This window comes from Pan paniscus, chromosome 18 (genome assembly GCF_029289425.2).
Source record: "Pan paniscus chromosome 18, NHGRI_mPanPan1-v2.0_pri, whole genome shotgun sequence".
Lineage (NCBI taxonomy): Eukaryota > Metazoa > Chordata > Mammalia > Primates > Hominidae > Pan > Pan paniscus.
In genome coordinates, this window is record NC_073267.2 from 68,015,442 (window position 1) to 68,029,952 (window position 14,511).

At 38.8% G+C, this 14,511-nt stretch overlaps 1 protein-coding gene and 2 non-coding genes across 9 annotated transcripts in view; all 3 read right to left on the reverse strand.

Moving 5' to 3' along the window:
• CNOT1 (CCR4-NOT transcription complex subunit 1) overlaps window positions 1–14,511 on the reverse strand; it is a 79,720-nt gene that overhangs the window by 28,374 nt on the left and 36,835 nt on the right. For 2 of the 7 annotated variants that reach the window (XM_008977355.6, XM_024925887.4), the window contains exons 16-24: window positions 11,830–11,980; window positions 10,090–10,291; window positions 8,467–8,610; window positions 7,404–7,528; window positions 6,871–7,157; window positions 5,391–5,469; window positions 3,191–3,421; window positions 2,734–2,874; window positions 1,321–1,500 (exon numbers count right to left, since the gene is read on the reverse strand). In XM_008977355.6, coding sequence (XP_008975603.3) covers window positions 1,321–1,500; window positions 2,734–2,874; window positions 3,191–3,421; window positions 5,391–5,469; window positions 6,871–7,157; window positions 7,404–7,528; window positions 8,467–8,610; window positions 10,090–10,291; window positions 11,830–11,980 — 1,540 coding nt within the window. Of the gene's footprint in view, window positions 1–1,320; window positions 1,501–2,733; window positions 2,875–3,190; window positions 3,422–5,390; window positions 5,470–6,870; window positions 7,158–7,403; window positions 7,529–8,466; window positions 8,614–10,089; window positions 10,292–11,829; window positions 11,981–14,511 lie in introns of all 7 variants that reach the window. The other 5 variants (XM_008977356.5, XM_008977354.6, XM_003823702.6 and 2 more) reach the window with 3 other exon arrangements.
• LOC112437458 (small nucleolar RNA SNORA46) lies at window positions 104–238 on the reverse strand. The gene has a single exon (XR_003026064.1). It is a non-coding gene; the product is annotated as a small nucleolar RNA SNORA46 (small nucleolar RNA).
• LOC112437460 (small nucleolar RNA SNORA50) lies at window positions 11,414–11,549 on the reverse strand. Its single transcript, XR_003026066.1, has one exon. It is a non-coding gene; the product is annotated as a small nucleolar RNA SNORA50 (small nucleolar RNA).

Below are 14,511 nucleotides of genomic sequence, written 5' to 3' on the forward strand. Positions count from 1 at the left end.
CTTCTGTTTAAAAAACATGGTCTTGAAACTTTGCTACAGAGTATGTGGAAACTTTTATGTATCCCAACCACCCTTGCTATCAGATAATAAAAACGAAATAGAGCCATGTTCCTTAACTCTATACAGCAACAGCAGAATGGCACAAGTCAGCTGTGCAACAGAGAGCCAGGAATTCTTTTGCACTACAGCGTAACCAAGAATGGGGAATATTCCCATCCACAGGTTTAAATATAGTGCTGGCTCCTAAGCCAATGACCCAAGTTATTGAGCAAAGAATGACCACAGCTGTATGCTGGTTCTAGAAGTTTTTCCTCCTAAGAAATAAATGATGGTTTAGAAATTAAAATACTTGAATTTTGTTGAATAAGCCTCAGCTCAGTAGAATTTGACCTTAAACTGCACAGACTCCTAGACAACAGCTATTCCACAAACAGATTTAGAGTCTAAAGATATCTTGCACTTGAATACTACAAGATACAAATGAAAACATTCAGGACAGTATTGTTTACAATAGTTTAAGTGATTAACAACACAAATGCCCAGCAGCAATACAAACACATACAATGGTTTTCTACAAGACTATATTTTTCTGTTTTTTAAAAAAGAGGACTGGCCGGGCACAGTGGCTCAGGCCTGTAATCCCAGAACTTTGGGAGGCCGAGGAGGGTGGATCACCTAAGGTCAGGAGTTCGGGACCAGCCTGGCCAATATGATTAAACCCCGTCTCTACTAAAAATACAAAAATTAGCTGGGCATGGCGGTACACCTATAATCCCAGCTACTCGGGAGGCTGAAGTAAGAGAATTGCTTGAACCTGGGAGGTGGAGGCTGCAGTGAGCCGAGATCGTGCCACTGCACTCCAGCCTAAGCAACAGAGTGAGACCACATCTCAAAAAAATTGAAAAAAAAAAAAAAGGGGGCTACAGCAAAGAGCATTATCATTATCATGAATATCCAGGGGAGAAAAAAAAGCAAGTGAAAAAAAAAAGAAAAGGATGTACAGAGGGCGACACCATACAGAATATGCTAACCAATACTATGCTGCTTATGTATAACAGTGGTAAAGTTCTAAAATCATGCATGGCATGACAAAAACAATTCATAATAGTGGTTACTTTCAAAGAAAAGGCACAGGGTATGCCTATAAATTTAAGTTCTGCATAAAATTTAGTTCCATGTACGAAACAAAATCTACAGCAATTTCCAGAGGTACCTAATATTGACAATATATATGGAAAAATAGCAAAAATCCTACCTATATAATCAAATATTTCCAAATTCAAAGCAATAATTAAAGAAAATATAAGAACCAACTCTTACTTTAATGTTTCTGTAGGTCTCATTCAGAACCATCTTGTTAAATTCAGGATTCTTCAGCGTGTCAAGGAAGTTTGAATACAGGCTATGAAAGTTTGGCTCAATACTGACTCTCTTCATAACCAGATACTGTGAAACCCAAGGCATAAATTCTTCTTTCACCGTTTCCTTTAGCTCTTCAACCTAGCCAGTCAATACGACATGGGAAGCACAGAATTACACTATGATAAAATAACACTTGGTTTCTATGAACCATACTATACAGCACATGGCTCCTTGCAAAACTAACTAGATGCTAAAGAATGACTTTCCTTCACACCAGATAGATGCTATGAAGAAAAGTATGCTCAATTCCATAGTCAATCACAACTCAACCCATACGTGATTGGGACTGAAACATCTATGGTTATTTTCAGCTTTAAAATTATAAAACATGTAGTACCCCATCTCCACATAAATTACTAATCTATAAGCTGCCATTAACAGACCTACAGTGTAACCAAGAATGGGGAAAATTCCAGAACTATGTTTTCCTAAATTTCCATCTACAGGAATCCTTAGCTAACTCTGGCGTTTCCAAGTACAGTTAGTTGACCCTTGAACAAGGATTTGAACTACATAGAGTAAAATTAAATGTAGATTTTCTTCTATTAATACCTCCACTACCTCGGAGACACCAAGACCTCCTCTTCTCCTCCTCAGCCTATTAAATATAAAGATAAAGACCTGTATGATAATCCATTTCCACTTAACAGATGGTAAATATATCTTTTCTTCCTTATAATTTTCCTTCATAGTTTTTCTAGTTTATTTTATTCCTTTTTCTAGTTTATTTTATTCTAAGAATACAGTATTATATGCATATAAGATAGGTGTTAATCAACTATTTGTTTTATCACAGTAAGGCTTCTGCATGGCAGAAAAAACAGTAGGCTGTTAACAGTTAAGTTCTGGGGGAGTAAAAAGTTATAACAGGATTTGGCTACATACAGGATTGGCAACCCTAACGCCCATGTTGCTCAAGGGTCAACTATACTGTCTTACCATGTAATCTGAGGGGCAAGTAGCATGCATTCTTTATGCTTTTCACAAAGTTTGCCTCAGTTATTAGGTTGTAATAAATACTCTGAATAGTCTCTGGGAGAAAATGAGTTATGACTAATGACTAGTACAAATGAAACTTTCTATCATCATGAGAACATTAAGCTTATTTCAAAAAGCTTATAACTTGCTGCAAAACAAAACCTTAAAAACTGGTACTATTTAATGTCTACCAAAACCACTAGTTAAATATACATATTCCCTTTGAGTTTATTACCTCTACCTTTAAAGTGAGTATGTAAAAGGGCCAACTATACATCCTTTAGTCCATTAAGGAAAAAAGAAGGCATTTATAAACTATGACAGCATGCTCACCTTTTGTGTCATATTTGACTGTGAGAGATTATTGAAAATAAAAGCAATTTTCTCCTGGATATTTTCTGGGGGCTCCACAATTCTCTCAGTTTGATCTGTGGCCACAAGCAACGTATCTATATTTGTAGTATTAATAGAAGGCTAAAAAAAAAAAAATAAAGTACATAAGGCAAATAAGTTGAAATGCTTCCCTGAAAAAAATCCAATAATGTATACAGATTTAGTGTTAAAAAATACACATGGTATGATTGTGTATTAGAAATGTGGGCAAGAATAGTGAACTATTAATATGTTTGCCTCTGGGAAATATAAGGATGGGAGATACAAAGGAAGAAATGTCAGTCTTTTATATCTTTTTTAGTAGGCATGTGTTATGATAAAATTCTAATACATGTTCACCACTGATTATTACAATATAATCATAAATCCTGGAAGAGAAAAAAGATAGATTACTTACTGGCACATCTTTCTTAAAGCTGACTCCAGTTGGCCTGGTGACCGTAACCGTTTTAGCAACAGTGGTGGTTGTTGAGGTGGTTACCATAGTGCTAACTTGACCAGCAAGAGGAGCTTTTGCTGGAACCTGGGCCTGAGCCTGGGCCTGAGCCAGTGCAATACTTCCAGGGGTTGTGATAGAGCCTTGCATTTTCACAGGAGGATCTCTAGACTGCTGTCCATACTCAATATACTAAAAGGGTAGGGAGAGGAAAAAGAGTTAACCTTAATTGCTAAGTCTGGATTATATGTCCCTCTTTTCTGAGAGGGTAAAAAACATGTCTGAGTGCTCTTTTGGTTCATCTAGCTCACATACTCTTTGCCCCATACCCTGGCACTAATACATAAGTAGATTCCATGAACTCCTTCAGCGATAAAATCTTAGTATTTATGAGAGAACTACAGCAAAACAACTTCTAAAGAAGCAGCCCCAGATACCTGCATATAAATGCCTTTAAACTTCTTTAAAAACGCAAACTTTAAAAGTCTTAATAATTCATACAGGAAACTCATCTGTTTTCTAATTAGGCAGCAATGAGAAACCAAAGGCCTTAAAAAACAAAACAAAAACCATGGTAGTATGAGTTATTATCACAATAAAGCTGTTATTACGAAAAAAAAAAAAAAACTCACTTTACATAGCCCATCCCCACAATTTAGAGTGATGAGATAAGGATCCTGAAGCTATTTCAACAGTCCTTACCTAGCAGAACTAAACCTACCAATTATGTATGCAACAGTTTTATTTTTAGAGGGACATTTCTCAAGTAGGAAAGAGAGTCTCAGAAGAAAGTATAGCCCTTTATGCTGATAAAGTACAGAAAGTGATGATCTCTCTCTCTCTCTGGCTATCTTGCTACAGTGGGTGCTAGGGACTAGTTTTGAGTGATCACTCCCCTGCCATCTCACTCTTTCTCCAAGTCTTTCAAGCTCCATATTCCTGTCTCTTAATTTGTCTCAATCCACTCACTTGAATGAATATACTCCACATTCCCAGAGATTAAGTCATTACAATAACCCTGCCCTCCTAATAAACCTAGAAGGATGAGGTAGAGAACACTGAACTAAATTAAAATACAGAATATCAAGTAGGTTCAAATTCTGATCTTCCTGATTCCTTAAAATAAGATCTTATAAAGTTGCCTACTGCATGTTAAAAATAAAGTCAATTAACCAACTTTCCTGTTCTATATAAACTGATGTTGACCAAAACCAAGACAAAGGTATAGATAATGCTTACCAATTAACCTAAAATCAGTCACTGAAACAATGCTTCTCAAATTTCAGTAATAATAACAATCATACAAAATGGTTTTTAAAATGTATATTCCTTACGTCTATTTTCCCAGGGACTGACTCCTTTTAAATAAGCATCTCAGGCGGGCACAGTGGCTCACACCTGTAATCCCAGCACTTTGCAGGGCGGAGGTGGGCGGATCACCTGAGGTCAGGAGTTCAAGACCAGCCTGGCCAACATGTTGAAACCTCGTCTCTACAAAAATACAAAAATTAGCCAGGCATGATGGCAGGTGCCTGTAATCGCAGCTACTCAGGAAGCTGAGGTGGGAGAATCACTTGAACCCAGGAGGACAATGTTGCAGTGAACCAAGATTGCCTCACTCTAGCCTGGGCAACAGAGCAAGATTCCATCTCCCCCTCCCAAAAAAAAAAGAAAAAAAAACCACACCTCAAAGGAATCTAACGAGGTGGTAAGAAGCCTGTATTTTTAATAAACATGATCTAAGTCTTATGTGTAACAGTTTTGGTTCATATTAACTCAAAAATTTCAGATTTTTATACACAAGATTCCCACTCCAATTCCCTTTTAGCATCAGGCAGGGTGTCTGTACTTTATCCAAGATAAAGATTCTCTTAGTAAAACTGTTTATTCTTCAACTGCATTATCAGGTTAAAAGAATGAGTAAAAAGTTTTTGAAGTAAGCCTGCTACTTAGAAAAGATAATCCAAGAATGATTATTTTTTCATGTTCTCTTGTAAGGCCACAAAATGAGCAACCTCAACAAAAGATATGTGTACCTATATCATGCCAATCATTAAGAAATCTTAATGCCATTACTATCAAGTCTACAAAAAAAAGCCAAAATATTAAACCCTCCAAATACTACATAGCTATTTGGGTTTTAGGTACAGAGGGCACTTACCTCCTGTAAATGATGTGGAAATTGCATAAAGTGACTGATAGAAGCCAAATGCTGACAATACTGGGGATAGTCCTTCAATCTGCCAACAAAATCATTCTACCATCATTTCATGTCAGAACAGAAGCATCACTAACAAAATGTTTTTGTCCAAATGCTAATCTAGGTCATTTTTTTCCATCTTACCTATGAATAACTTATTTGAAGAAAATGTCAAAGTGAAGAAAACAAAAATAGAAGGAGAAAATACTTATGATTTTCACAGGATTTACATCAGAAAATACACTACCTCTGATTTTTAAAGGCTATATTTTACTTAAAAATAGATTAAAACGAGCCACTTCTCTGAAACAATTCAAATTTTCACCAACATACGAATGGAAAAATAATTTGTAGTCAACTCATATAGTAGAATACTACACAGCTGTAAAAAAAAAAAAAACAGACTACTGAAACGTAGTAACGTTAAGTCTCAAAAAACTACATATTTGTATGACTCTGTGTAAATGGCATTCTAGAAAAACTTTAGAGATTATCAGAGATTGGAAGTCAGGGAAGGGGACTAACTACAAAGCGGAACAAGGAAACCTCTTGGGAGATAATGAAAATATTCTGCATCAGCCGGGCATGGTACTTTATGCCTATAATCCCATCACTGTGGGAGGCAGGAAGATCACTTGAGGCCAGGAGTTCCAAAATATTCTGTATCTTGATTGTGGTGGTAGTTACACAACTGTATAAATTTGTCAAAATTCAAAGAACTATACACCTAAAGGGAAGACTTCTACTGTACGAAGTATACCTCATAAATAACCAACCAAAAAACCTCTGTTCTCATTTTAGTTTTCCTACCACTTATATTAAAAAAGAGAGGCTTTGGCTGGGCCCAGTGGCTCACACCTATAATCCCAGCACTCTGGGAGGCCGAGGCGGGTGGATCACCCGAGGTCAGGAGTTCAAGACCAGCCTGGCCAACATGGTGGAACCCTGTCTCTACTAAAAATACAAAAATTAGCTGGGTGCAGTGGCACGCGTCTGTAATCCCAGCTACTTGAGAGGCTGAGGCAGGAGAATCGCTTGAACTCAGGAGGCGGAAGTTGCAGTGGGCCCAGATTGCGCCACTGCACTCTAGCCTGGGGGACAGAGCAAGACTCCATCTCAAAAAAAAAAAAAAAAAAAAAAAAAAGCTTCAGGCCAGGCACAGTGGCTCACACCAATAATCCCAGCACTTTCAGAGGCCAAGGTGGGAGTTTGAGACCATGGTGAAACCCTGTCTGTACAAAAATTACAAAAGGCTGGGAATGGTGGTATGCACCTGTGGTCCCAGCTACTCAGGAGGCTGAAGTGGGAGAATCACTTGAGCCCGCAAGGTCAAGGCTGCAGTGAGCCGAGATTGCGCCACTGCACTCCAGCCTGGGTGAGAGTTAAGACCCTGTCTGCGGGGTCAGGGAAGAGATCCTTCACAGGAAACCTATCCACTTACCTGTTTTTAAATCTATCTAGTGCAGCAATCCCGAAATAATACATTTTGGATCCAAAAGGCTTGCGTAAGGCTTCAAGAACATATCGTAGAGCCAGACCTAGTGCCATGTAAGTGACCAGTCCTTTCTCAATTATACCACCAAATAGGCAGGCGGTTATATGTAACTCTTTATCAGGATACTGGGGAAAAAAACGATATTCTTCAAACAAGTTCCTTAGCATACAGTTAAATACTTCTCGTTCCCTCTTTATAGTAGAGTCTTTAAATCTCTGCAGCATTTCTAATACCTGGAAAAGCAAGACAAAAACAACGCACACATAAAGGAAACAATTACTAAGAGCCTTTCTCAAATATGCTTAACAAAAGACTGTTAAGTAGAACATTTACCAAAAGAGCTTGAGACAAATATTAAGGTTTCAAAACACAAACCGCTGTATCAGGGCACTTTGAGCTGGATTTCTAAAAACATTGAAAAGGACATTTATTTAAGACTGGCCTAAACAATAAATAACTAGATCATCCTAGACACTCACCTCATCAACAGACATGGTTGGATGTGGTGGATGATTATATATTCGCTGGAAATAGCTGTTTGCTTCATCATCTATCTCTTTACTAAAGTGCTGGTTTGCCTCTGGCCACACCTGAGACAAGTCCGCTGTTGGAAACAAAAAAGGAATCAGTGGGCATTTAAGCCCTTCCTCCACTTCCCCATAAAACACAGCCAGCCAGAGACTATTATAGCTCTAACTTTAAGGGAAATATAAAAAAACTGGAAAAGGTATTAAGCGGTCAAGTTTCAGTATTAATGTGTGCTAGGGTAGACATAAAAGATCCTTAACAAAGTGCCTTCCATAATTCTACATTAGTATTATCTTCATCAGGACTTATTAACACAAAAGTCAACTTGGTTCAAACTCATAACGCACTTACCCTTAATACAACCTCATTAGGTTAACAAATCTTTATCACTTTATAATAAAAATCACATTTAACATATAAGAATTATCATGCATGTGCATGAAAGACTGATGTAAACACAAAGCATGCTACAAAACATAACATTCAGACAAGCCTTTCACACTAACGTTATCAAGTCAGCTGGAATACTTTCAACCTCGTGTCATGACTATGCAGTCCCAATGACAAGGACTTCAGTCAATTATACCTATGGATTTATAAAGATGACTTCTATGAGTTTAGTTAGCATAAAAAATTACTAAGGAGGTGAAACAAAAATTGGAAACAGAAATCTGAAATTGTCCTTGTCACTCCTGACTTGCTTTAAAAAAAACTCAACACATGTTTAGGTTAAGTTCAAGAGTTACATTCGTATATCTACCACATATTAATTTCTCTTTATCATACCTACTTCTTACTTTTAGGATAAACACCCTCAGGATGCAGCCTCTTATTAACCACGACTTTGTTCTGGGAAGGAGTGATACCTCTAACTTTTAATAATTCAAATTTGTGAATTTATTCCCATTGGTCTAGGAGGCACATCAACACATGGCCCTACTAACACAGATGAGACATACAACTAAACATTTTTATCAGTCACACTTCACAATCACAGACAACACTACCACTTACAAGGTTTCATCTTACTCTGCTGGAATGTAGGCTGATTCAGTCCAGAGGTGCCCAGTTTCCTCTGTACAAAAGGGTCGTTATTCACTGCAGGGAGTCCAAGAGCACCAGTTCCTATACCAGTCAGGCTGCCTGTGCCAAGACCACCTACTAGAGAGAACGAAGGCAGCCACAAATCCTATCATTATTCATATTCTTGATTTTATTCACATCTCAGATATATTAATAAGACAGACTTTTAAAATAAAGTCATAGTAACTCTTACTTTAAAAGTCAGAGTCTTTGTTAATTCCCTCATTACATCTATTCTATTTTACAGAGCCTACAAACTAGGCAGTAACGGATAATCCCCAAATTTCTTTAGCATCTGGAATTATTTATATTCTTGATAATGTGCAAAAAATTAATGTATACATTCTCAAAGCACATACTCCTATACCCAAGGCAGTTAAAATAAGGAGCCGGCTGGCTTTTCTCAATGATTCAAATCAAATAATTTCATGATACTATCTTCTAAAGTTACCATGAGTCTCAAAACTTCTTTATTCCTCTCAACTCTGACAAAAGGAATCTTACAATAATTAGAGCTTTGCTAGGAAGGCCTTAATAAGTTCAGTGACGTTTATTTAAATGAATTAATCAAAGCTAGAAGCATACAGTAGCAACGCTAACTAGATTAGAGTCAATGACAACATGGAAGTCCTTAGGTTTTAGTGCCCAAACTTACAGTGTCAACATAAAAGGTACAAGGAGCTAAGAAGATGTAGGTACAAACAACCACCACAACAACAACAAAATATAGCTTTTATTTCAATGTAAAGTTACATGGAACAATATCTGGGAAAAAAACTGAAAATGTGGCCAAGCGCGGTGGCTCATGCCTGTAATCCCAGCACTTTGGGGGGCCAAGGTGGGTGGATCACCTGAGGTCGGGAATTCGAGATCAGCCTGGCCAACATGGTGAAACCCTGTCTCTACTAAAAATACAAAAAATTAGCATGGCATGGTGGCGGGCACCTGTAATCCCAGCTACTCGGGAGGCTGAGGCAGGAGAATCGCTTGAACCTGGGAGGCGGAGGTTGCAGTGAGCCAAGATCGCACCACTGCACTCCAGCCTGGGCAACAAGAGCGAAACCCCGTCCCCCACTACCCAAAAAACAAACAAACAAAAAAAAACCTTAAAATGTTTTTGGGATGTCCTATCATTTTCAAGGTTGGTGAAATGCAATAAGGCAGGCAGAACATATGCCTGAACCTGATATGTACAATAGTTTCTACCTTTATTATACCAACCTGAATTCATAAAGCTGTGAGTTTTTTATCTAAGCCCTTTAGAATGTGATGCACATACATGTTACCACTTATACTATCATTTGTTAATAAAAAAATCCTTACTAAATAATTCAACTAACTTTACAACTACAAATATCCTAATTCTTTCCTCCAATTAGACTGAATTGAATATAATCTGTTTTTCTTTTCCCAACTTTGGATACTGAAGTAGCTTTCACAATTTCATTTAAGCAGCTTTCCTTATCACAGTGACTCCAAACCCCTTACCAAACACTAAGGCATAACTAAGGCAAACTTATGAATAATCCGTGCTCTCATTTGCCTCCCCCTTACCTGGAAGCTGTGATGAAAGTCCTCCAATACCACTGAATGCAGTGGTCTGATTGGGGGTTGAAAGGGGTGGAAATGCTTTTGCTGGTGACTGAGGGGTACTGAATGCAGAACCCAAATTTGGAGGAAAACCCTGCATACTCTGGGTGTGAGGGGCAGCTGAACCACCTATACTAAGAGATGTCATTCCAGCAAGAGGGTCAATCTAAAGAAAAACATTATAAAAATGTATTAAACATACTTCGAGGAAAGGCAGACACATGTAAAGCAATCTTTAACAACAGCTCTTCATACTCTTAAAAAGCAAACTATTACACCCACTCAATCACAATGATACTTAAATCCCAGTTATCAAGTCAAGTGTGTCAGTCACTTTTCTTACTGTGTCACATACAGAATAGGTTTAAAGAGTTTGCCTTTGACAAAGTACAGGTTGAGTATCCCTTATTGAAAATACTTGGAACCAGAAAAGTTTTCAGTTTTGGATTTTAGAATATTTGCATATACATAACCAGATATCATAACAATCCCATCATGGGGATGGGACCCATGTCAAAACATGAAATTCACTTGTTTCACATATACCTATATACACATAACCAGAATGTAATTTTATACAGTTTTTTTAAAAGAATTTTTTGCATGAAACAAAATTATGACTATGTTTTGACTCAACACGTAGCATCAGATCAGGTATGGAATTTTCTACTTGTGGCGTGTCATGTCAGTGCTCCAAAAGTTTGATTTTGGAGCATTTTGGATTTACAGATTAAGGATGCTCAACCTATAACAGAGCGATAAAAAGGGCTACAAAATCTAATGAACAACACTTAAGATGAACTGCCCTAAACTAAACATTTAGTAGTGACATGGGACAGTTATTATATTAATAAATCCTCACAAATTCCAATAAGCCACTTTAAAACAATCAAGCTAAATTTAAGTAAGTTTCAACATAAATAAAAGTATTAGAAATTAGAAACGAATCTCCCAAAATAAATTTAGTCGAAATTTGGGGATTTTTGAGGTGGGGGAAGATCAGCTCCAATTTTGAAAACAAAAACAAGGTATGCTATTCACCCAAATATGTATTTTTAAAATATCTAATAACTGCACTTCCAGGCTTAAGTGTGTGGCACTACTTCATACCTTCATGGCTATAGAAAATGACAAGCAAATGCCTTTTATAGGGAAGTAGCCACTGAATCACTAACTTTTAGCCTCTTTCTTTCCTTAAAACCCAATCTGCCATTCAATGCATCTGAAAATAGAAGCGCAATATGTTGCTCCCAGAGAGAAGGGGGTGGTTGATGTCAGGGAGTAACTTAAATGTACCTTGTTTTTAAAAGAGCAGTTCAGTTGAGAGCTGAAGAGCCCCAGTTATAACAAGTCGTTATGCTCTAGCACTGTTGCTTGGCCCGTGAAGCTACAAACAAGACACATCAGGTTCAAAGGCAGTGCTTATGTCTCAAGAGTCTACGTAATTCATATTTTAAAAAGAAACCCTCTTCATTTACCTAAATAAATTGTCTGTATATTTCCTCTTAGAGTCACGTTCTATTTGATGATAAAATCTATTCTTAACTACAATGCCTATTTACATATCTCCTTTAAAATAAGTGGATGCTAGACATGCAGTTATCTAAAATGTAATAAATTCAGACAATTTATTAATGACATAGGAGCTTATTCTATTCCAAATCTATGGCAAATGAAGATGTATCAAATGTAGCACTCGTTTACCTGAACAGGAGAAATGGCATCTAAGCTGCTAGCACTAGGAGGACGTCCTTTTGGCATAACTCCAGGTGGTGGTTGTCTGGCCTTATTCATAACATTACTGCAATTGGCTACCATGGTGAGGATAGTTTCTGATAGCTCCTGAGAAACACTCCTAAAATAGAGGGGAAAAGGTAAAAAATATCAGTTCCTATTCTCTAGCACATGTAAGTAAACCAACCGATCTGATTTTTTTTTTTTTTTAAGATGGAGTCTCACTCTGTCACCCAGACTGGAGTGCAGTAGCACGATATCAATTCACTGCAACCTCTGCCCCCCGGGTTCAAGCGATTCTTCTGCCTCAGCCTCCCGAGTACCAATTCGATTTTCTAATAAAGAAACTTTGTCGAGGCTGGGCACGGTGGCTCATACCTGTAGTCTCACTGCTTTGAAAGCCTGAGGCGGAAGGATTGCTTGAGCCAGGAGTTTGAGGCCAACCTGGGCAAGATAGCAAGACCCCATGTCTACAAATATTAAATAAGTATTAAAAAGTCGAGGCTGAGCGTAGTGGTTCATGCCTGTAATCCCAGCACTTTGGGAGGCCAAGGCGGGGGTATTGCCTGAGGTCAGGAGTTCGAGACCAGCCTGGCTAACATGGTGAAACCCCGTCTCTACTAAAAACACAAAAATTAGCCAGGCATGGTGGCGCATGCCTGTAGTCCCAGCTACTCGGGAGGCTGAGGCAGGAGAATCACTCGAATCTGGGAGGCAGAGGTTGCAGTGAGCCGAGATCGCGCCACTGCACTCCAGTCTGGGTGACAGAGTAAGACTCCGTCTTCAAAAAAAAAGTTAGCTGGATGTCATGGCATGTGCCTGTAATCCCAGTTACTTGGGAGGCTGAGGTGGGAGGACTGATAGAGCCCAGGAGTTCGAGGCTGCAATGAGCTATAATTGCACCACAGCACTTCAGCCTGGGTAAGAGATGAGAAGGGAAAGCGGAAAGAAAACTTGGTGGAACATGTAGCTAAATTTCTGCCACATCCCATCCCTCTGCATCTGTCACTCATCACTAGAATTTTCTGAGTACTGGCTTTCTCTTGAAACTAATTTGCACCTCTGAAATGAACTAGTATATAGTACAACCAAAATATATTAAAATTTTCCAGAAAACATTCCATAGCTTCAACCATTTTGTCAAAAATTATGCCCAAACCCAGACATATCAAAGCAAACAGGCATGCAATTTTTATACTAGTATATCACAGTCTAAGATAATACATGTACTTATAGACAAAAACACCATGCATAGTAATTAACTTTAACAACCACATGAAGCAGTGACTGACCTCTAAAACAAATGTCAAGTAGGGTAAATGTTTACTTGACAATTAAACCAATTTTCCTATCTTAGGTTGCTATTACAGGTTGAGCATCCCAAATCTGAAAATCTGAATCCCAAACGCTACAAAATCTAAAACTTTTTGAATGCCAATGTTTAAAGGAAATGCTCATTGTAGCATTTCGGAGTTTGAATTTTGGAATTTGAGGTGTATATTAAGCAAGTAAGTATAATGCAAATGGTTTTTAAAAATTTTTTTAAACCAAAACCCTAAATACTTCTGACCCCAAGCATTTCAAAGAAGGGATACTCAATCTGTATTGCCTCATACAACTATGGGGTCCTTTGTATTTAGAAGCTCTACTCGGGCCGGGTGCGGTGGCTCATGCCTATAATCCTAGCACTCTGGGAGGCTGAGGCAGGCAGATCACCTGAAGTCAGAAACTCAGGTCAGAAGCTGAGGTCAGAAGCTGAGGTCAGAAGCTCAAGACCAGCCTGGCCAACATGGTGAAACCCCATCTCTACTAAAAATACAAAAATTAGCCAGGCATGTGGCGGGCACCTCTAATCCCAGCTACTCAGGAGGCTGAGGCAGGAGAATTGCTTGAACCCAGGAGCCAAGATTGCACTACTGTACTCCAGCCTGGGCAACAGAATGTGAGACTCCGTATCAAAAAAAAAAAAAAAGAGGCTCTACATGGTAGCTGGGAGGTGGAGGTGGCTTACACCTGTAATCCCAGCACTTTGGGAGGGAGGCAGTGGTGGGAGGATCGCTTGAGGAAGGAGTTTCGAGACCAGCCTGTGAACACAGCAAGACTTCATCTCTACAAAAAATTTTAAAAATTAGCCAGGTGTGGTGGTACATGCCTGTAGTCCTAACTACTTGGGAGGCTGAGGCAGGAGGAGTGCTTGAGCCCAGGATTTCAAGGCTGTAGTGAGCTATGATCACATCAATGCACTCCAGTCTTAGAGAAAGAACAAGACCCTGTCTCTAAAAAAAATAAATTAAAAAAAGAAGCGGGGGGGGGGGGGCGGCCAGGCACGGTGGCTCACACCTGTAATCCCAGCACTTCCGGAGACAGAGGCAAGCGGATCACAAGGTCAGGAGTTTGAGACCAGCCTGGCCAACACAGTGAAATCCCGTCTCTACTAAAAATACAAAAAATTAGCCGGGTGTGTTGGCAGGTGCCTGTAATCCCAGCTACTCGGGAGGCTGAGGCAGGAGAATCGCTTGAACCCGGGAGGCAGAGGATGCAATGACCTGAGATCGCGTCACTGCACTCCAGCCTGGGTGACAGTGCGAGACTCCATCTTAAACAACAAAAAAAAGCAGTAGCAGCTGTACATGAACTTAGTCTTTAAATCTT